General features: G+C 53.6%; 1 protein-coding gene across 2 annotated transcripts; it reads left to right on the top strand.

The window, feature by feature from the left end:
* The first annotated feature begins 22 nt into the window (after window positions 1–22).
* On the top strand, window positions 23–16794 carry TYRO3 (TYRO3 protein tyrosine kinase). 2 transcript variants are annotated; one of them, XM_054716336.1, is made up of 19 exons: window positions 23–360; window positions 2017–2200; window positions 2410–2510; window positions 3236–3406; window positions 4907–4993; window positions 5756–5871; window positions 7814–7991; window positions 8608–8753; window positions 9269–9413; window positions 9972–10101; window positions 10182–10282; window positions 10565–10660; window positions 11227–11307; window positions 11758–11850; window positions 12217–12338; window positions 12720–12829; window positions 12997–13156; window positions 13373–13509; window positions 16069–16794. In XM_054716336.1, exons 1-19 carry the CDS (start codon window positions 264–266, stop codon window positions 16457–16459), a joined length of 2646 nt encoding a protein of 881 aa, XP_054572311.1. In that variant the 5' UTR covers window positions 23–263; the 3' UTR covers window positions 16460–16794. The 2 variants fall into 2 exon arrangements, with proteins under 2 accessions (XP_054572311.1, XP_054572310.1); XM_054716335.1 differs by lacking the exon at window positions 11227–11307 and having other exon boundaries at window positions 192–360.
* The last annotated feature ends 4220 nt before the right edge of the window (window positions 16795–21014 follow it).

The following is a 21014-nucleotide window of genomic DNA, read 5'->3' as shown; positions in this document are numbered from 1 at the left end:
CATGAATCAGCGGCGGCGGCGACGGCGGCGACGGCCGTGGAAGGAGCGCGGTGGCCCGGGAGCGGCCCCGGCGACCCCGCGCTGCTGACGGAGGCCGCCGCGTCTCTTCCCGGGCGCGGGTCTCGGCGCCTCGGGCTGCAGCCCCGCCTCCCCGGCCGGCCCCCGCCCCCGGGACCCTCCTCTCCCCTTCCTCCTCCTCCTTCCTCCGCCCTCCTCCCCGGCCGCTCGCGGGCCCGGCCCGGCATGGTGCGGCGTCGCCGCCGATGGCGCTGAGGCGGAGCATGGGGCGGTCGGGGCTCCCGCCGCTGCCGCTGCTGGCGGGTCTGGCCGCTCTGCTGCTCCCCGAGCCCGTGGCCGAAGGTAGGGGCTGGCCCGGGAGGCGGCGGGGCGCTGGGGCTGCGGGGGGCGCGGCCGGGGTGGGAGCCCGGGCCCGGCCGGGCCAGAGATTTGGGTGGGGGGACCCCGCTGGAAGGCCTGGGCTGGGGGGGCTGGGGCTGGGGCGGAGCGGCGTGTTCGCTGTTGGATCTCGGGGCTCCCACCCCCAACTTTCTCTCGCCCGGGGCTCCTCGGGTGGGGTGGAAAGGAGAGGAGTGGGGCTGTGTGGTGAGCGGGGGCGTTTGCACCCGGATTTTCCCACCTCCATGTTCCCAGTTGTTTGCTCTCCCCTCCCAGTTCCGGGGACCCCATCCTGCCCACCCCACACACCAGGGTCTCTCTCCGGAACGGCAGGGGCTGGGGCTGAGCACCCCAGAGGTACCACCTCTGTGCAGTGGCCGTGAGGGTGCCGGGTCGCAGGGAATGTCAGGGCAGCCTCTAGTTCCTGTGCCCACGGAGCTTCCCGAAGCCGGGATTGTTGGAGGTGATGGCTGGGACGAGGCGGCTAGTCTTTTTGGGGTTAGCCTTGTGTTCCCTAATAGCCACGGAGGCATTTGACAGTCACCGGAGCGTTCCTTGCGGCACTCCGGATCCTCAAGTTTACACTACACACCCCTGGGACCGCTGCCCGTGTGTGGGTGTGTGAGGCCGGCCTTCCCGTCCGGTGACTGGTCCTGACAGATGAGGGGCTAAGGAAGAAACAGGACAGGGCAGCAGGCACGCAGCTGGCACCCTCTCTCGAGACCGCCCGCAGCCTCTCAGGGAAGGGAAGTGAAAGAGTGACAAGGATCTGGAAGGTGTGTGTCTCAGAGAGTGTAGGATTTGTCCAGGGTCGCACAGCAAAGGGCAGGAAGAGGCAGGACTGGATTTCAGATATGCAGATAGTTCGCCTGCCCTTCTCTGCTTAAAAACACCAGGCGGTGCGCGGGCACGCACACAGGATAGTGTTCCGAGGGTGGCTTCTGTTGGTTTGACAGTAGTTCAGGGGTCTTGGGCTCCCCATTCAGGTCCACCCCCCCCCCGCCCCTCCCTTCTACCTCCTACCTTCCTAGCACTCGCCCCTGCACACATTCAGGTATTAATAGAGCAGGCGGCTGCCAGGAAGGCTGCCATGTGTTTGATCTGACGTGGTTTTGCAGCCATATGTTCTCCACTTCAGGGGAGCACCCCCTCCTTCCCTCCTTCCCTCCTTCAGCCTCCTTTCATTTGCCTGGGTGGGGTACGGGGAGGGGGGTGCCAGCTGCAGTGCAGGTCTGGGCTGACATCTTGGGTGGAGAACTGGTTGCCTGTTGTACTGGCTGGGTACAGCAGTCAGTCACAAGGCAGTACCTGCCCCAGGTATGTGGGAACGCCCCACTGTTTCAGCCTGGCTTGACTTCTTTTTGGTTTGGGGGAGGTATGGGGAAGAGATCACTTCCTTAGCAACGGGGGGAACTTGGCAGTGGCAGAAATGGAGAGTCTGTCGTGCCCCTTCCCACAGCCCAGGTCTAAGTCCCTTCCACACTGCCCTGCCTCTGCTGCCTTAGCCATTGGCTGAGAATGAGCCCCCTGACACAAGCTAGGTTCTAGAAGAGGATGAGGATGTGTCCAGAGACAGGGGACCTCTCAAGTGGGCTGAACCTTCTCCTTCCCACCGCACAGGCCTGAAGCTCATGGGAGCCCCGGTGAAGCTGACAGTGTCTCAGGGGCAGCCGGTGAGTCTCAACTGCAGTGTGGAGGGGATGGAGGATCCTGACATACTGTGGATGAAGGACGGGGCTATGGTCCAGGGCTTGAATCAGATGTACGTCTCAGTCAGCGAGCAGCACTGGATCGGCTTCCTCAGGTGCAGGACTGTGGGGGAAGGTGTGGGATGCCAGCCTGGGGACACTGGGAGCTGGGGGCAAAGCTGATGATGCCCAGAGGTCTGTGGTTTCTTTATTTGGCCACCTGTGGAAACTTCCAGAAGTAAGGGCAGGCTGAGCCCATTGAGTCTGCCCAGCAGAGCTGCCCCCCTTGACCTTGGGAGGTGAGCCTGGTGTCCTGTTTCCACAGCCTGAAGTCAGTGGAGCGTTCTGATGCCGGCCGGTACTGGTGCGAGGTGGAAGATGGGGGCAAAACTGAGATCTCCCCACCAGTGTGGCTCACGGTAGAAGGTGAGGGGGCACGTGGCTGTCTGCTGGTGACCACAACTCTGGAGAAGAAAGCTCAGTGGAAGAAAGCTGCCTGACTGTACCAGGCTCCAGGCCCACCCCCTACATACATCGCAAGATCATACCCACTGGAATCTGGGTATTTGAGAACCAAAGGGGCAACTAGGACTCACCACTTACGGGATGCAAGTCAGTTTCAGTTGCCTGAACAACAGCCTCAAGCACCCATCTGGGGCTGGACCCTGTTCTGCCAAGTGGCCAGGGCAGAAGGGGGAGAGCAGGGGGAGGGGAGGAAGGATCCGCAGCTGTGGGAGCTCAGAGCTTTTCAGCCCAGGAAAACAAAGTGACTAAGAAAGTAACAAAGGGCTCTGAACTGGATCTGGGTCCTGCCAGCAGAACTCAGCTCAAGCTCCCGCCCACTTCTCCCTTTTTGCCCTTCTCCCAGCTCCCCACCCTCTGCCCCCTTTCTTGCTCAGAGAGGGACTGTCAGAGAAGGTCTGGGAAGGGAGAATCTGCCATGCCCAAGGGGACAGCATAAACAGTACTCCTAAGGGGGGGGGGTCAAAGAAGAGCTCTCCTATCAAGCTAGGTTCCTGTTGTACAGTGGACCCAACCATAAGGGCCTGTGGGACCTTATGCAGCGAGGGCTTCAAAGAGCAAACTTGTGGTTTGGGCAGTTGGAAGCTGAGAGGTGGCAAGGCTCACTCCCATGCTCCTTTTCTCCCTAGGTGTGCCATTTTTCACCGTGGAGCCGAAAGATCTGGCAGTACCACCCAATGCCTCTTTCCAACTGTCTTGTGAGGCTGTGGGTCCCCCTGAACCTGTTACCATTATCTGGTGGAGAGGAGGCACAAAGATTGGGGGACCTTTTCCCTCTCCTTCTGTTTTAAACGTAACAGGTGAGCAGCCTCAGGAGGACTTCTGAGCCGGGGTGGTGGGGCTGGCAGACTTCAAATCTGCTTCAATCACTGTTTGCTATTGTGAGTGTCCAGAGCAAACCCTGGTGCCTGGGTATGTGAGCTGCACCGTTGCTAAGCTTGTTAATCAGGTGTGCCAGGCCAGCTGGGTGGGCAGATTAGCGGTGATCCTGCTGTGTGTGCCTAACGAGGATGCTGGAGCCTCTTTCCCTGGCTCACCATGGCGCAGGCTGTGCACAGCTGGCCCTGGGAGATGAATTGGGAGGGAACAGGGGCACCCATTCTTCCTCCACCCCTCACTCCTCCCAAGGAATAGAGCCAGGAACTAGCCCACGCAGAGCTAGGAGGAGTGTCTGGCAGACGTGCCTAGAAGACTAGTCTCAGGCTGCCGAGTAGGGAATGGCAGGGGGAAGGAAAATGGGGAGGGGAGGCCAGCACAAAAATACAGGGCCTCCTCTCCTAATGGCCCTTGCATGGTTTTCCTAAACAACTGTATCTGTGCATACCTCCACACAGTTAACCTGTGGCAACCACACCTGCACATCCACCTGGTCCTTGGGCACATACCTCACATGCTTATGAGGCTCACTTATCTGTGAAAATGTTTCTGGTAGAGGCTTGAACTGGCCAAAAGAGATTGTTGTCTGAGCTTGGTGTCATGTACTGGCAGGAAATGCCCCTGCCTCACCTACCCTCTCTCCTCTGCTGGGGCAGGCTCTGATCTGCTAAGTCCCTTAGCAATATGAATCTTGAGACAAGGTGGACTGCAGGACCTGTTGGAAACAAGGGCAGGTCTTGTTTAGGAGATGCTGGGTTGGAGCAGATTAGAAGGGAGGTTGGGTTTCAGTTCTCTCTAGGTGTGGGTGGTTGGGACCCTCAGGCAGCCAGCCTGATAATAAGCACTCCCTGAACTCCTACTCCACATGCCACACTGCTAGGCACCACAGGGGATGGAGGGAAAACAAGAGAAATAGAAACCATCTGTCCAGCCCCCAAGGAATTAGAGACAAGACACCTGCATAAGGAGCTGAGAACTATTGCAAGGCAAAGCATCTGCAAATACAGCAGTGACAGGCAGAGCAAACAGAGAGGGGCTCCGGAATGTGCAATAAAGGAGCGACCAGAAAAGGGAGGCAGTTTTGTGCTGTCTTCGGGAGCTGGGCTGGAGGTGGGAGGGATGGTATAGCATTTCTCAAGTGCTTACTGTGTGCTCTGCACTTGACGTCATTTGCTTCTCACAGTTCTCCCATTAGGGAGATGAGAAGACAGAGCCCCAGCCTTTGGATTTATACCCAGGCTCATAAAACTCCAAAGCCCCTGCTCCTTCTGCCGTACCCCACTGTCTAGCCCCTTCCTTTAGCTGGAGGGACTTCTAGTCTATTAAGATCCGGAGCCTAAGTATCCACCTTCCCCAATCCCAGACTGAATGGGAGTCGCTGCTTGGCCGGGGGGAGGGAGCTGACTGAGGTTTTCTGGCCCCAGGGGTGACCCAGAGCACTGTGTTCTCCTGTGAAGCTCACAACCGGAAAGGCCTGGCCTCTTCCCGCCCAGCCACGGTTCGTCTTCAAGGTAGGAGGACTGGTGGGAGAGGGGTAGGTGAGGCAGGGCCATTTTCAGTATCATCTCCCACCCCCCCCCCCCCCCCCCCCCCCCCCCCCCGCCCCGTGGGGGAAGACAGAATCATTTGGTGTTCCAGCTCTTCTCAGTCCTGCTGGGATCTGAGGATGAGGGGTTAATTGGCATAGCTCCATTCCTTGTGGGAGCACCTGAGACCCTGCTGAGGCTGCAATGAGAATAGAAACCTGACGTCACAGCAGATTTCCCATCTTGAAGCAGAGCGCTTGGGAGGAGGGAGAGAGGGAGCCGGCAGGAGATGGTCAAGGCTCGTGCCCAACCTTGTTTCTGCCCGCCCCCGGTGGCGGGAGTGGGGGAGGGGAAAACAGCCTGGCAGGATGATAGAGGAGACCCAAAGGGCTGGTTTGCACAGAGGGAGGGAAGGGGCTGTGGCTGCAGTGACTTGCTCTCCCAAGGCCTCATTCCCCACCCCCCACCACCACTATCTTATCCTTTTCCTTGATCAGACAGAGCCCCTAATTCAGGGAGGGGTAGCCTCTCTCCACAGCCTAGGCACACTCCTGGGCATGAGCATCTGTCTCCTGCTGGTTGCTTGTCTTGTCTATTACTGTGGTCCTGGGAATGCTGAGTTTAAGAGGGGCAGACCCTAGGGAGGGACTCAAGGCTTGACTCCCCATACCTTTTGTCCCCTTCTCTCCTATCCTTCCTTCCTGGGCACCGAACTCTAGGGCACTGACTCTGAGTTCCCATCCACAGCACTGCCTGCAGCCCCCTTCAACATCACCGTGACAAAGCTCTCCAGCAGCAATGCTAGTGTGGCCTGGACGCCAGGTGCTGATGGCAGAGCTGTGCTTCAGTCCTGTACCGTCCAGGTAAACTGAGAGGGTGGGACAGGCTCTCCTGGCCATGCCGAGTTCATTCTGGCCGCCTTGGTGGCACTTTGTGGACAGTGGTATCACATTAGATATGCTAGACTTGCCCCTTACCTGTTATCATAGGGTGCTCTGGCAACCAGGTGACTCTGCAGGTTGGCTGAAATCCATGCATTCTTCAGGCTGGAAAGCAAATCACCGGAGTAGATTTGGGGTGTCTGGAAGGGTTTTTCTTATGTTGACGAAAACCCAAACCTTTGATTTATCTGATAACTGCACTCTCATGCCTCACCCCCTAAATCATGCCAAAGAGAACAAGGGGACTCGGAGGGATTCTAAGCCTCAGAGAGTGAAAAACCTGGGTAAGGTAATACTGAAAACAAGAGGTGATGCAGGTTTATTTTCAGATGTTTACGCAAAAGGTAATGAGCCCTAGCCAGTTTGGTTCAGTGGATAGAGCGTCAGCCTGCTGACCAAAGGATCCCGGGTTCGATTGCGGTGCTCCTCCCCGGCCCAGGTCCTGGTCGGGGCTCTTGCAGGAGGCAACCAATCAATGTGTTTCTCTCACATCCATGCTTCTCTCTGCCTTTCTCTCCCCTACTCTCCCTAAAAATCAATGGAAAAATATCCTTGGGTGAGGATTAACAAAATAAATAAAATTATTATTTTTTTAAAGGTAATGAGCACCTTTGAAACTGTTTGAGGCAGTTCCCCCAGGAGAGGCCCTTGCTCTGGGCTCCACCATTTAGAGGACCCCACTCTGGCCCTCCTTGAGCTTCACCCCTTCACCCCTTCCTCCTGGGCAAGTGGGACATGCCTATCCAGATCATGAGGACAACTCCTCCTCCTCTCCCCATATCATACGTACTCTAGGCCCTCAGGATTTCTTGTCTTATGGCAAGTCTGCTCCCGGACCTGTGTGGGCCTCTTCCTTGCTGCATCCTTGGGAGGGTATGGTATGTGCACCTCCATGTCCAAAGGGCAGTCATTTATGGGGGGATGGGTATGCAGGCAGTATTTCCACACCCATGCACATGACACCCCTCATGGAACAGACCTTGTGCCACTACCTTTTGGCTTGGGAGTCCAAGGATTTGGAGGATTATAAATGCAAACCTGACCTTCCAGGTTGATTTGAAGCTTTGTTTGTCAATATATTAAGAAATATTTTATTTAATAATTTGTTAGCTGATTTATAACATTTATTTTTAAAAAAATATATTTTATTGATTTTTCACAGAGAGGAAGGAAGAGGGATAGAGAGCTAGAAACATCGATGAGAGAGAGAAGCATCCATCAGTTGCCTCTTGCACACCCCCCATTGGGGATGTGCCCGCAACCAAGGTACATGCCCTTGACCAGAATAGAACCTGGGACCCTTCAGTCCGCAGGCCGACGCTCTATCCACTGAGCCAAACCAGTCAGGGCTGATTTATAACATTTAAATATTTAGCCATATGGATCTCCATTTGTACTGTTGCCATGGGCTCCAAAAATGGGAGGTGAAGGCCTGGTTCACGATGTCCCTAGGCTCCCAGCTACTCTGCCCTTGAGAAGTTCTGAGATTGTGAGCTGGCTGGCATACCAATAGGTGGTAACTACTCTAACCAAGTTGTGCACTGAAAACAAAGGGGCGTGAATTTTCTGGAGTAGTTGGGAAAGGCCTTCACAGAGAAAGTGGTATCTGAGTTGTCTTAAAGGATGAGTTGGACTTTGATAGGAAGAGCAGGTCATTCTAAACAAAGGGAACAGCATTTGCAAAGGCATGGCGGGTGGTGTGGAACCTGGTGTGTTATTAGAGGGGGGCTGGTGGGAAGGGGTGGGTTACAAGTGTTTGCTGATAGACTTAGAGGAGGCATTAGCTCAAGTCTCCCCACCACATATGCATACCTATCCCATCTTTTGTCTCCCTCTACATTATTAGTTTTCTGCTTTTCTATAGGTGACACAGGCCCCAGGAGGCTGGGAGGTCCTGGCTGTCGTGGTCCCTGTGCCACCTTTTACCTGCCTTCTCCGTGACCTGGCACCTGCTACCAACTACAGCCTCAGGGTGCGCTGTGCCAATGCCTTGGGGCCTTCTCCATATGCTGACTGGGTGCCCTTTCGGACAAAGGGTCTAGGTAAGGGACTTTTAGAGCAGAGTGGCTGGTCAGGGCTGGAGTGGGGGAAGGTCCTTGTCGGCTCCAGTTCTGGATGGAGTTGCCTGGGAGAGGAGCTACCTGAGAGCGAGCTTTATGCACCAGTTGGCAAACACTGAGTGCCAGCAGCAAACTTATGAACTAGATATATCTTACCCCCATCCCATGCAGCTCTATTTCTAGTGAGTGGAACAGATGAGCAAAGTAGATAAGATCAGATGAAGAGAGTGCCCAGGGTGGTTTAGGAATTGATAAGGAAGGAGCCATGCTGGGGGAAATACCACTGCAGGAAGAGGGCACAATGAGTGCAAAGACCCCATGGCGGGAACTTGTTTGGAGCTCTTTAGCAATGCAAGGAGGCTGGCTGGACTGTGACGGGGGAGTAGTCGGAGGAACACTCTGCCTAGCAGGGGTGCTGCCCTTGCTAAACCCTCCTCCCCAGGACATGGGTGAAGCAGTCAGAACTGGGAGGCAAGCTCTTCCCCCACCTGCTGATCTCTTAACTGTTTAGTTTGTGGGAGTTGGCTCCATCCGCCTGCATGGGATAGTGATGGTGGGAAGGGCGGGGCTCTTAGCAACCTTCTCTTTTTGGGTACAGCCCCAGCCAGCGCTCCCCAGAACCTCCATGCCATCCGCACAGACTCAGGTCTCATCCTGGAGTGGGAAGAAGTGATCCCTGAGGGCCCTTTCGAAAGCCCTCTGGGACCCTATAAACTGTCCTGGGTTCAAGACAACGGAACCCAGGTAAGGGAAGAAGACCGAAGCCTCCACTCTCTAGGTGTACAGAGTCGCCCCTGAGGGCTCTACGGCCTTTGGCTTCAGAATGGCTGTCCTGGGTAGGCCTGGGCGTAGTGGGCTGGGCCTCCCCCCACCCCAGGAAGCCTGCTCCTCCCATCTTCCCCTACAGGCTGCACTTCTTATTGGATTATGTTTCCTGTTAGGGTTGCATCCATTGGCTACTTTGTATGTAAAGCAGGAAGCACATTTCTTCACAAACTGGGGGGAGGGCACAGATAAGGCCTTTTTATCCGAAGCCCAGTTCCCTCCCATCCCCCACCCCTGCATTCCAGGGACTGAGCCTTGTTTGTGTTCAGGAGAGGCCTCTGCAGCCTGGAGCAGGAATGTGATAACGTCCAGCAGTGGCCCTAGGCTCCCCTGTTCCTAGCGAGACCTTTTTCTGCCCGCGGCCCCAGTTGGAGGCCTTTTTCTCTGCCATTTTCTCTGCCTCAGTGTGGGATGGGGGCTTTTCTTGGCTGCAGGGTGAACTGATAGTGGAAGGGACCTGGGCCAACTTGACAGTCTGGGATCCTCAGAAGGACCTGATTGTGCGTGTGTGCGTCTCCAATGCAGTTGGCTGTGGGCCCTGGAGTCAGCCACTGGTGGTCTCTTCTCATGACCATGCAGGTGAGGCCTGTAGAGAGGGGACAGGATGAGGGCTTTCAAGGGCACCCCAGGAGGCTGGCAGCACCTTACCTCCCAATAGCCCCAAAGACTCAGAGTCAAGCGGCTGAGGCTAGGGTTGACATTTAAACTAGATCTCCCTCTCTGGTTGTGCTGTAGGTCCCAATAGCCAGGGCCTGTCACTCACAGGGTAGGAACTCTCAGGTCTTCCTTTGGAGCCTTTTTCTACTCAGGTCCTTAATTGATTTAAGGCAGTGTTCGGCAAACCGCGGTTCGAGAGCCACATGCGGCTCTTTGGCCCCTTGAGTGTGGCTCTTCCACAAAATACCACGTACCCTAATTAAGTTAATAACAATGTACCTACCTATATAGTTTAAGTTTAAAAAATTTGGCCTCTCAAAAGAAATTTCAATCGTACTGTTGATATTTGGCTCTGTTGACTAATGAGTTTGCCGACCACTGATTTAAGGGAATCTCTTGACCAGGCCAGATGGCCATCATCAGAAAGTTTTAAAGGGACTCCCTTGGTGTCAGCCTACCTCAGGCCTCTGTCTCCCACAGGCCAGCAAGGCCCTCCGCATAGCCGTACATCCTGGGTGCCGGTGGTCCTGGGCGTGCTGACAGCCCTGGTGACGGCTGCTGCCCTGGCTCTCATCCTGCTTCGAAAGAGGCGGAAGGAGACACGTTTTGGGTAAGAGGTAGGGACACAGGGAGAGGAAGGTGATGACTGCGGACCTTGGAGCTGACCCCAAGTCCTGGGTTTCCCTTTAGGCAAGCCTTTGACAGTGTCATGGCCGGAGGGGAGCCAGCTGTTCACTTCCGGGCAGCCCGGTCCTTCAATCGGGAAAGGCCTGAACGCATTGAGGCCACATGTGAGTGGTGGGAATCATTCGAGGGAAGAATGGGCTATCGTGTGCCCCTATCTGTATTCCTTTTACTAACTCATGAATTTGGCCTCTGTGTCTGAACCTTGGTGAGTGCCAAGGACACAGTATGGAAAAGACATGCGGACCTTACCCCTGTGGAGACTGTCGTTCTAGCCGTGGGAGAGCTCACGTCTGCTCCGTGGGTGGAGTCGGGTGTAGGAGGCACGCTGGGTTTGGGATCAGGAACCAGAGAGGTCCCTCTCCTTTCTCACCACCCCTCCCCAACAGTGGACAGCTTGGGCATCAGTGACGAACTGAAGGACAAACTGGAGGATGTGCTCATCCCGGAGCAGCAGTTCACCCTGGGCCGGATGTTGGGCAAAGGTATTTGGGGCTGGGCAGGGGTTGGCGTGGGTGGAGGTTACCGTGTCTGGGTGTGCTTGGTTGCTCCCATCACTTTGAGGGTGTGGATTTGGGTTGGCTCCTATAAACAGGATATGCTTATAAACTCCTGAGTGTGGGATTCTTGAGGGAATGGCAGGTGGGGACGAGGAGTGCTGATGAGGAGTCACTCCGAGCATACATTGCTTTGGCTGTGGAAGAGGGTGCCTCTGCCGATGGCCCCAGAGTCTAACGAGTTTGTATCCCTATAGAGCAGGCGTCCTCAAACTACGGCCCGCGGCCCGCCGAGGACATTTATCCGGCCCGCCGGGTGTTTTTGCCGTTTTGTTTTTTTACTTCAAGATAAGATATGTGCAGTGTGCATAGGAATTTGTTCATAGTTGTGTGTTTTTTAAACTATAGTCCGGCCCTCCAACGGTCTGAGGGACAGTGAACTGGCCCCCTGTTTAAAAAGTTTTGAGGACCCCTGCTATAGAGGGTCACCTGGGAGGGATGGGGTGGAGGACAGGAGGGTGAGGGGACTGACCGTAATTTGGATTGGTTTGTAGGGGAGTTTGGTTCAGTGCGGGAGGCCCAGTTGAAGCAGGAGGATGGCTCCTTTGTGAAAGTGGCTGTAAAGATGCTGAAAGGTGAGTGGAGAATAGTGCGTGGGGCGTGAAGGCATCACGTGGGAGGTGGGAAGGGTGGCTGATCCTGAAGCAGGCTCTACGGGGCTCTTAGACTTTCCCAGAGGAGCTAGCACTAACTGGGATGCCGCGTGAATAATTCACAGACATGAACCCACACACATTCATGCCTCAGCCTTTGCTCTCTGCTGTCAGCGGGGACTGTACTCGGGGCTCACTCAGAGTGATGAAAGCTGTGGTTGGTTGAGCTGCTGGGCTGTCCGATGAAAGGCATTAGCAAGTGAAGAAACTTAGGTAGCACCACTCCTGTAGCAGGGTTTCTCCTGCTCATGGCCAGACTGTTTCATGGGCCCCTGGGAAGCCCAGGACATCTGAAGGACAAGGCCTAGGAGCCTTGGGTCAGAACGGGGGCCATATCTTCCTCAATCCCTCCCTCCCATCCTTTTCTCCCAGCTGACATCATTGCCTCGAGCGACATTGAAGAGTTCCTCAGGGAAGCTGCTTGCATGAAGGAGTTTGACCACCCACATGTGGCCAAGCTTGTTGGTGAGCTTCTCAGGGGAGGCAGATACACAATTAGGCGGGAGGGCAGCCTGTGGGAGAGAAGTTCAGACTCACCTGGCTAGTGAGCAGATGGCAAAATAGCCAGGAGGTCCTGGCTGAAGTTTGATCAGACTCCAGGTCCTGCACCAAAGGTCTGCACATGAAGGAGGAAGACAAAGAAGATGCTCCAGAGATCTGGGGGCAGCCACAGTTCATCCTCGGTGGTCACCAGGCCAGTATGGAACTTGTGGGGAAGGAGGTAGCAGAGTCAGGGCTAGAGATAGGACCCAGCAGGGACGGGCTCATGCAGACACCTGAGCCATCCTTTGCCGATTATGTGCCCCGCTCCCGACTCTCCCTTCTTCCCAGGGGTCAGCCTCCGGAGCAGGGCCAAAGGCCGTCTCCCCATCCCCATGGTCATCCTGCCCTTCATGAAGCACGGGGACCTGCACGCCTTCCTGCTCGCCTCCCGGATTGGGGAGAACCCCTTCGTGAGTGCCTGGGGTGGAAGTGGCCAGGAGTTAGAAAGGGACAAAGACCCTGGGGAAGAGGTTGTCTGGATGGGGAGGGCCAATGGAACTGGTTGGGAGAAGGTGGGCTCTGAGTTCGAGTCTTCTTATGCTTGCTGGGAATTTTGGGCTGGGCAAGGCCTTTTCTAGGAGAAGAGACCTGTGAAGCCCCAGATCGGGGGAGTCTTGACTCCTGGGCGCTCTGGAAGGGTTGCCAGAGCTTCCTTGCTTTGGGAAGCCCCTCTTTCCCCTCCCTTTAAGTGATTCCAAGGGTAGTCTCGGCTTTCTGGCCACGGATCCCCGTTTATCCTGCCCTGGCTGGCCGGACGGATCCAACCTGAGCTTGCTCTGTCTGCCCACCAGAACCTGCCCCTGCAGACCCTGATTCGGTTCATGGTGGACATTGCCTGTGGCATGGAGTACCTGAGCTCCCGGAACTTTATTCACCGAGACCTGGCTGCTCGGAATTGCATGTATGTGAATTCCAGGGCTCGGGAGTGGGAGAGAGTGGCTAGTGCTGGCTAATGGGCAGCTCTTGCCTGGGGCAGTAACTGCTATGCAAGGTGACAGCTTGGGAACAAAGATGCCCTGGCTTTGGTAAGGCTGCCAGCATGACTCCACCCTTCAATCCTCCTCACAGGCTGGCAGAAGACATGACGGTGTGTGTGGCCGACTTTGGACTCTCTCGGAAGATCTACAGCGGGGATTATTATCGTCAGGGCTGTGCCTCCAAATTGCCTGTCAAGTGGCTGGCCCTGGAGAGCCTGGCCGACAACCTGTACACGGTGCACAGTGACGTGGTGGGTGTGGTGGCACAGGGAGGCTCGGTGGTAACAAGTGGTGTGGACGAGTGTATGGGTGGAGCTTTCGGATCCTTAAGGGCCCAGCCAGGTCAGCGCCCTGGGCCTTGGTTGGCTTGTATGAGACTCCTGAGCCCCAGGGAGTGCTTGCCTCAGGGCTCTGCCTGGCTCAGGAAGCCTAGTGACACCTCTCCTCCTATCCCCATTCTGTCCCAGTGGGCCTTTGGGGTGACCATGTGGGAGATCATGACTCGTGGACAGACGCCATATGCTGGCATCGAGAACGCTGAGATTTACAACTACCTCATCGGCGGGAACCGCCTGAAACAGCCTCCGGACTGTATGGAGGATGTGTAAGTGCCCCGGGAAGGGGATTCTGGAAGAAACGGGAATTTGGGGTTTCAGCTGATGGCTACCATCACAGCTGCTGGGCCAGTGGCAGCTCAGAACCTCAATTAGATCTTCTCTTCTTCTTTTTTTTTTGGAAATGTCCTTGTTGTTCAGGGAAGACTGACCTTTACCCTAAACTTCTTTTTCATATACCACCCCCCTGTTTCCTTTCTTTCCTCCTTTCCCATCTCATATTTCTTTTTAATATATATTATTGATTTAAAAAAATCATTAATATATATATACATATATATATATTATTGATTTTTTTACAGAGAGGAAAGGAGAGGGATAGAGAGTTAGAAACATCAATGAGAGAAAAACGTCGATTCAGCTGCCTCCTGCACACTCCCCACTGGGGATGTGCCCGCAACCAAGATACATGCCCTTGACCGGAATCGAACCAGGGACCCTTCAGTCCGCAGGCCAACACTCTACCCACTGAGCCAGACCGGTTAAGGCCCATCTCATCTTTCTTGCTCTAGCCTTTCTCTGTTACTCTGCTTTCTCCAATTTCCAGGAAGAACCAGGAGCCCTGAAGGCAGAAGTTACAGGACTGAGCAGCAGTCAGTGCAGGTTTCCCTGTCGCTTTCTCCCCCACCCCTCCCAGCCAGTCTAAGGAAAGCTCCTGGCCGAGCGAGCCCTCCCTCCCCCCAGAGAGGGCTGCACAGGGGCAAGGAAAAACTGCTTAGTCTCTCACATTCCTTGCTGGGAGGAAGGTTGGGTTCCTTTCTTGTCTTGGCCTCTTGAGGGAGTGAAGGGACTCCCTCCCACTGGTACTAGTGAATGGTCCTCTGGGGGCCCAGGAAGACCCTGGCTTGCATGGGGTGAGGGAATAACACTAGAGCAGACAAGTCATAGCGTCATGTTTAAGAAGCACATATTCTGAAATGACAGAGATCTAAGTTCAAGCCTCAATTCATCCACTTAATAGCTGTGTGACTTTGATCATATTACTTAACCTCTTCAACCCCAGTCCCTCATCTACAAAATGGGGTTAAAAGTAGTCTTTTCCTCGTAGGAGCAGAGGAGGATTTCCTCTGTTTCTTGCTGTGGAATTGGGCCTCTAGCAGTCCAAGAATGTGGACAGGTAGAGGAAGGCTCAGCCTGAATGGCGAGGTCCTCTTTCTCGAGGGCAGTGGGTTCGAAGTGCCCTGAGCCTGGACTGTGTGTAAGAGAGAAATCTGAGTCATGAACCCGGCCCTACCCCCCTATTCATTCGGCAGAGCTCAGGGCATGGCTGGGCAGGAAGGTCGGGTCGCCCTTTGGCCGCAGCCTGCCTAGGCCTCTGGAGCTGCAGAGAGTGTGCTGGGCAGTGCGGACCAGTCCCTCCCTGGCTTCGTCTCCGGGACTGGAGCTCCTGTTGTCAATAGAGGGTGGGCGGATGCTGGCCTCCCACCAGCAGCCTGGTGGACGGGCGCCAGTTGGCTCCTAGCACAGCTCTGACAATGTGTCCCAGCCTGGCCACGGACCCGTGGCCCTGGACCATTCCCACGGCCTACTCGGTGTCTGGCATGACTCCCCCCATCATTGGGGGCCCTGTCAGGAAGGCTGGTGTGTGGGGAGTGTTTGGACCTTTTATTGTGGAAACAACCAGAGAGTCAGGCATTTGTTGTCTCTGACTAATCTGGTCTCAGCCCCTTCCCATTAGTTTTTTTTCTTTTATTTTTTCCTCAGCCTGAGGCATGCCCTAGGAACAGGGTAAGACCTCAGGGAATCTGTAAGGTTCCTGAAATTGTGTGTCAAAAGTGTTCCTGCCAGGGGGAGAGGGCTGGAAGCTTTTCTCAAAGGTATTCGCGAACAAAGAGATTTAAGACTGCCTGAATGGGTGAGGATTTAGGACAAAACGCGGCTGCCCAATCTACATTCCTGGCTGTGTTCCACAAGACAAAAACACTCCTAGTACTTCCTCCCAAGACTGAATAGGAGGGACTCTGGGGCCAACCCACCTGGCTTCCAATTGCAGCTTCATTACTTTCTACCTGTGTGACCTTTGTCAAGGTTCTTAACCTCTCTGTGCCCCAATTTCCACATTGGTAAAGGAGGATCACTTGTTTCATAGGGTTGTTGTGATACTTAAATAATAAATATAAACTACTTCGAAGAGTTCCCAACACGTGGTAAGCCCTATACATGAAGGTGTTTTTATTTGTTTTTACTCCTCACCCAAGGATATTTTTCCATTGATTTTTAGCGAGAGTGGGAGAGAGGGGGAAAGACAGAGAGAAATATCAGTGTGAGAGAAACACATCGATTGGTTGCCTCTTGCATGAGCCCCTCCCCCAGGGCCCGGGTCAGGGAGGAGCCTGCAACCAAGTTACATGCCCCTGACCGGAATCGAACCCTGGACCCTTCAGTCTGCAGGCCGATGCTCTATTGACTGAGCCAAACCAGCTAGGGCTATATGAAGCTGTTAAATAAAATTTTCTAAGATCCTGGTTTTGTATGCTTTTGAGGGAAGGACCACCCTTTCCCTTTCTTCTGGCTCCTCACCACCTCCCCTTCCCTTCTGTCTGCCCCAGGTATGAGCTCATGTATCAGTGCTGGAGTGCCGACCCCAAGCAGCGCCCAAGCTTCACCTGCCTGCGAATGGAGCTGGAAACCATTCTGGGCCACCTGTCTGTGCTATCCACCAGCCGCGACCCCTTGTACATCAACCTTGAGGGAGCCGAGGAGCCTGCTGAGGAAGGGAGCCTGGAGTTGCCTGGTGGAGACCAGGCTGGTAGCGGGGCTGAGAATGGCAGTGGCATAGGGGCAGTGGGGGGCACCCCCAGTGACTATCGGTACATCCTCAGCCCTGGAGGGCTAGCTGAGCAGCCCAGGGTGGAGGAGCAGCAGCCAGAAAGCCCCCTCAACGAGTCCCAGAGGCTTCTGCTGCTGCAGCAAGGGCTACTGCCCCACAGTAGCTGTTAGCCCCAGGCAGAGGGCATCCGGGGCCCTGCGGCTGGCTCTGCTGGCTAACCTAGCCCCATCTGACCCCAGCCCAGGCAGCAAAGGGTGGAGGCTCCTGTGGTAGTCTTCCCAAGCTGTGCTGGAAGTCTGGACTGACCAAATCACCCAATCCCAGTTCTTCCTGCAGCCACTCTGTGGCCAGTCTGGTCTCCTCAGTTTAGGCCTTGGCTGGGTGGAGGTGGGCCAGGCCTGGTTGTCTAAACCCAGGCAGCTGGCAGGAGGGGGTGGTTATGTTTCCATGGTTACCATGGGTGTGGAAAGGAGTTGGAGGAGAGTATATCTCGCCCTGTGGGCCCCTACTAGTACTCTCCTGACTGAGCTGCCCCTCCTGCTTAAGTGCATGCATTGAGGTGTTTCTGGCCTGGAGGCCCAGGTTTGCCCCTCCTCACAAAGAGATACCATTGTGTTGTTCCCCTCTAGGTGAGAGTACGGGGTTGGTACAGTCAGGACCTAAGCCCTATGGTAGGAGGCAGTGGGACACTCTCAGGTCACCTTCCTGCTTACCAACCCTGCTTCGGCCAGAAGTAAAGTGCAGCTGACCAGGTTACAGCAAGGCATACTGGATAACCACCGGCTACAATTTGCCCAATTTCTACAGGCAGTGCCCTGAGCCTAGCAAGAAGGGGTGCTGTAGGGCTTGCCCAGGAATGAGTGAGGCCAGAGAGGAGACCAGGAGCCCCTCTCCATGCCCTCTTATAGTGTGTCTGAGCATGCTACCAGATCCCCAAATATCCTAAGGCTAACAAAGGCAGCTGTGTCTGAGCCCAATCCTCACAGCGTCCCTTAGTCCCAATGTTTCCTCTAATTGGAGACCCTCTTCTGTCCCAGGTCTCCAGAGATGGAGAGAAAAAGCCTAATAGCTGATGTGGGTGAGCGGGAGTTACTGGAGCCTGGACCCCAGTCCTGGCTGGGGGAGTGCATGGGTGGCCCCTGCTGTTAGGAACATTTCCACACTGTTAGATGCTCTTTAAAAACAGAAATAAAATTGAAGACTAAAGACCCAAGGCTTTGTCTCTTAAATGTTTACTTTTTTCCCAGATCACAAAAATGAAGCATCTCTATATAAGAAAAAGTCTGGAAAGACATATGCCAAAATGTTAACAGCTGTTATCTTCACATGATGTGATTAAGGAGGCTTCCCAAGTTTTTTGCATTGAGCACAGACTGCTTTTGAAATTAGAGAAGACCCCAAAGAAAGATAATAGTCATTGTAGACAATTGGGAAAATGCAGAAAATCATTTAAAAAATGCTAAATACCTATGTCCTACTACCTGGAAATAACCACCTTTTGAACATGCAAATGTTTTGCCCTGGCTGGGTAGCTCAGTGGGTTAGAGCGTCATCCTGCTACGCCAAGGTTAGAGGTTCGATCCCTGGTCAGGGCACACACAAGAATCAACCAATGGAGGCATAAATAAGTGGAACAACAAATCGATGTTTCTCTCAAAAAAAGTGCTACAGTGCTGCTGGTCCTGGGGCCAGGCCTAGAAAAAAGAAAATGCAAATGCTTTGAAAAAGTTCACCTTGGAACAAGGATAAAAAGACTGCATTGGCTGACTCCTACCCCTCTGTCAGACTTTGCCTTCTATCCTTGGGGTGGAGACTTTGTTCTCACCTTTATACTGTTGCCCGGAGCCAAGGGGAACTGGGAAGAAGTGGGCAAAGAGAATATTGAGCCTCTTGAGGATTAGAAATAAGAGAATGGAGTTTGCTTGCAAGTATTTCCACCTGAAATTTTTAGTTGAGAAGCTTTTAGAGCCAGCTCCTGGGGAAGTGCAGCGGGAGGCGTGAGAACAGGCCCAGCTCTGTACTGAGCTGTGGGGAAAGTGGGCGGACACAGGCATTACTGCTGGCTAAAGGTAAGGGAATGAGGCAGCTGCTTCTGAAAACAAATATCCTGAAAAACCTGTTGCTGATGCTCCAGATTCTGGTTCTCACCTCGATCACGACACCTGAATTGAGTTCAGGAAAGTGGCTTTTGGAATGTTTTCTGTGATTTTCCTGAACTGCAGGTAATGATTATCTGTGAAGTAGTGTTTGGGAGTTATTGATTGAGAAGACCTGCACTCAAATAATTGTCCACTAATGGTCTATTACATGCCAGGCACTGCCTAGCCCTTCATATATATTATCCCATTTAATACATAGAGCATTCCTATAAAGTGGGACTATAATTGTCATCCTCCCATAGGACAGCAATGCCAAGTAACTTGCCTAAGATTATATAGGAGCTGGCAAAAGTAGGATTAGTGTTGTAATACAATAAACAATAATACACGAATAAACTTTTGTGTACTCAACTGTAAACCTACTTTTGCCCACCCCTGTATAGCTAATGAGTGGTAGATCCAGGCTCCAAACCCACAAAGTCAGAGAGCAGAGCCTGTGCTCTCCTCCCACAGCTCCAGAGAGTGCCTGGAGCTCTATTGTACTCATGTCATCTTTTGGGTGAAAGCAGTCAGTAGTAGGCACCTTTTAAAATGTACATGAGTTCTGAAATGAGTGTGTGGGAGTTATCTATCAGTAATTAAATCGGTGCAGATAATTTTATCAACTTAGTATCTTTTCATCAAGCACCTTGTCCCTGACCCCACCCCCCATCCCCAAACCAGGTATGGTCAAGGGTTTTGAGGTAGGTGATAATAGTGGAATTAAAAAAAATACACACTTTTTACTGAAATACTAGAGGCCCGGTGCATGAAAATTCATGCACTGGAGGGGGTGGTCCCTGAGCCCGGCTTGCCCCCTCTCACAGTCCGGGAGCCCTCAGGGGTGGGAGGCGACCCGGCAATCAGGGGAAGGCGATGCTCCCATCACAACTCTGCTGCTGCCACTGCTGGCAGTGTAAGCCATGGCCGGCCCTGGTTACCTGACCCTTGGGTGGCCCTGGGCGGCTGGGCAGCTGCCATCCAAGGCTTGCCTGTACCTCAGGCTGGCCCTGGGCAGCTGGGGGGCTGAGGGGACTGGGGGACTCCGGAGGCAGACACGCAGAGTGGCCAGACCCGCCTGGGGGCGGGCCTGGCTGTGCCATGCGCCTGCCGCCCCGGTGGGGCTGAGGGGACTGGGCACCGCCACCTTTGAAGGCGTGGCAGTCAATTAGCATATTTCCCTCCTTATTGGCTGTGGGTGCTGCCATCTTTGTGAGGGTGTGAGGGTCAATTAGCATAGTCCCTCCTTATTAGATAGGATAAGACACAAAAAGCACACTAATCAGAGGTGTATGGTCCTTAAGAATATTATAAACATAAATAACCAATAACATTACTAGCCTTCCAAAAGCAACTCTTGGACCCTGTTGCAATGTCTATCTCCTCCCTCTTCCCCAAAGGTAACTTCTAACACCATGATTAGTGTAGCTCTTTTGGAAGATCATATAAATGGAGTCGTACAGGTTGTATTATTTTGCTTGCCTTCTTTTACTCAGTAATTTGTTTTCCAGAATCATCTAACTGAAAGATTAACGTTGGCAGTACATGGGCAGGCTAAATAGCTATCTCAGAGGGTGAATAAAGAAAAATTGAATTTATTTAAGGAAAAGGGATTGGGGAATAGGGATACCCAAAGGGAAGGGCTACACAGCACGGAGCCAAAGGTTATTGGGTCCATGATGGCAGCAAAAATACACTTAGGAGAGTAAAACAAGGAAGGGCATAGAAGAAACAATAGGAGAGCCTAGACTGGGTTGCTTTGGCTCCCTGGGAAGTCAGAGGAAAGGGGGCCTTGGAGATAGATTCAGGGGGTTAGTCCGGGATGAGCTGCCACTGCCCATTGCTCCCCTGGTTGCAAGTCCCATGAGGTCCCTTAGAGGTTAGGGGATATGTGTCTGTGGGGAAAGGAGAGAGGGAAGGGAATGGTACAGATATGCTCCTTAGAGGGAGAGCATGCACTGGGTCCTTTGTCCTGAGTGTATTTATCTCTTTTTAAAAAATATATTTTTTTATTGATTTCAGAGAGGAAGGGAGAGAGAGAGAGAGATAGAAACATCAATGATGAGAAAGAATCATTGATTGGCTGCCTTCTGCACGCCCCCTACAGGGGATTGAGCACACAACACAGGTATGTGCCCTTGACCAGAATGGAACCTGGGACCCTTCAGTCCACAGGCTGACGCTCTATCCACTGAGCCAAACTGGCTAGGGCCATTTATCACTTTCTTGCAGGTGGAAATCTTAGGGCAGATCTCAGGAGAGGGTCTTAATAGAATATTCATCAGCTTTCCAGGTGTGCTCTTTCAGGGTTGTGGTTTCTGTCAGGATGAACTATCCTAAATCTCTCCTGCTTGGACATGTTTTCTGAAATATATATTGTTATATAAGTCTCTTCCCATAGCTTGGAGTAGATGGCTTGTGCATGCAGAAGCAAGATGAATCCCCCTTTGTTTGACAGCCCTCTGCACTCTCCTCCCTTGACTCCCTTGACCAACTCATGCCCTCCCCTCTGCTTGTGCACCCACACCCTCACTCTATATTGCATACTTCTATCCTACGTTAGAGACCCTAACCACCCCCTCAGGGC

This window comes from Eptesicus fuscus, chromosome 5 (assembly GCF_027574615.1).
Source record: "Eptesicus fuscus isolate TK198812 chromosome 5, DD_ASM_mEF_20220401, whole genome shotgun sequence".
NCBI classification, from domain to species: domain Eukaryota; kingdom Metazoa; phylum Chordata; class Mammalia; order Chiroptera; family Vespertilionidae; genus Eptesicus; species Eptesicus fuscus.
The sequence above is the reverse complement of the archived record's forward strand: the minus strand, read 5'-3'. Positions and strand labels throughout refer to the sequence as shown.

Bases quoted from the DNA above. Each gene is read 5' to 3' on its own strand.
- TYRO3 (XM_054716336.1), top strand. From the start codon at position 264: ATGGCGCTGAGGCGGAGCATGGGGCGGTCGGGGCTCCCGCCGCTGCCG. The intron at 10,283-10,564 runs GTGAGTGGTGGG...CCTCCCCAACAG, and splicing joins TGAACGCATTGAGGCCACAT to TGGACAGCTTGGGCATCAGT. The intron at 13,157-13,372 runs GTGGGTGTGGTG...ATTCTGTCCCAG, and splicing joins ACACGGTGCACAGTGACGTG to TGGGCCTTTGGGGTGACCAT.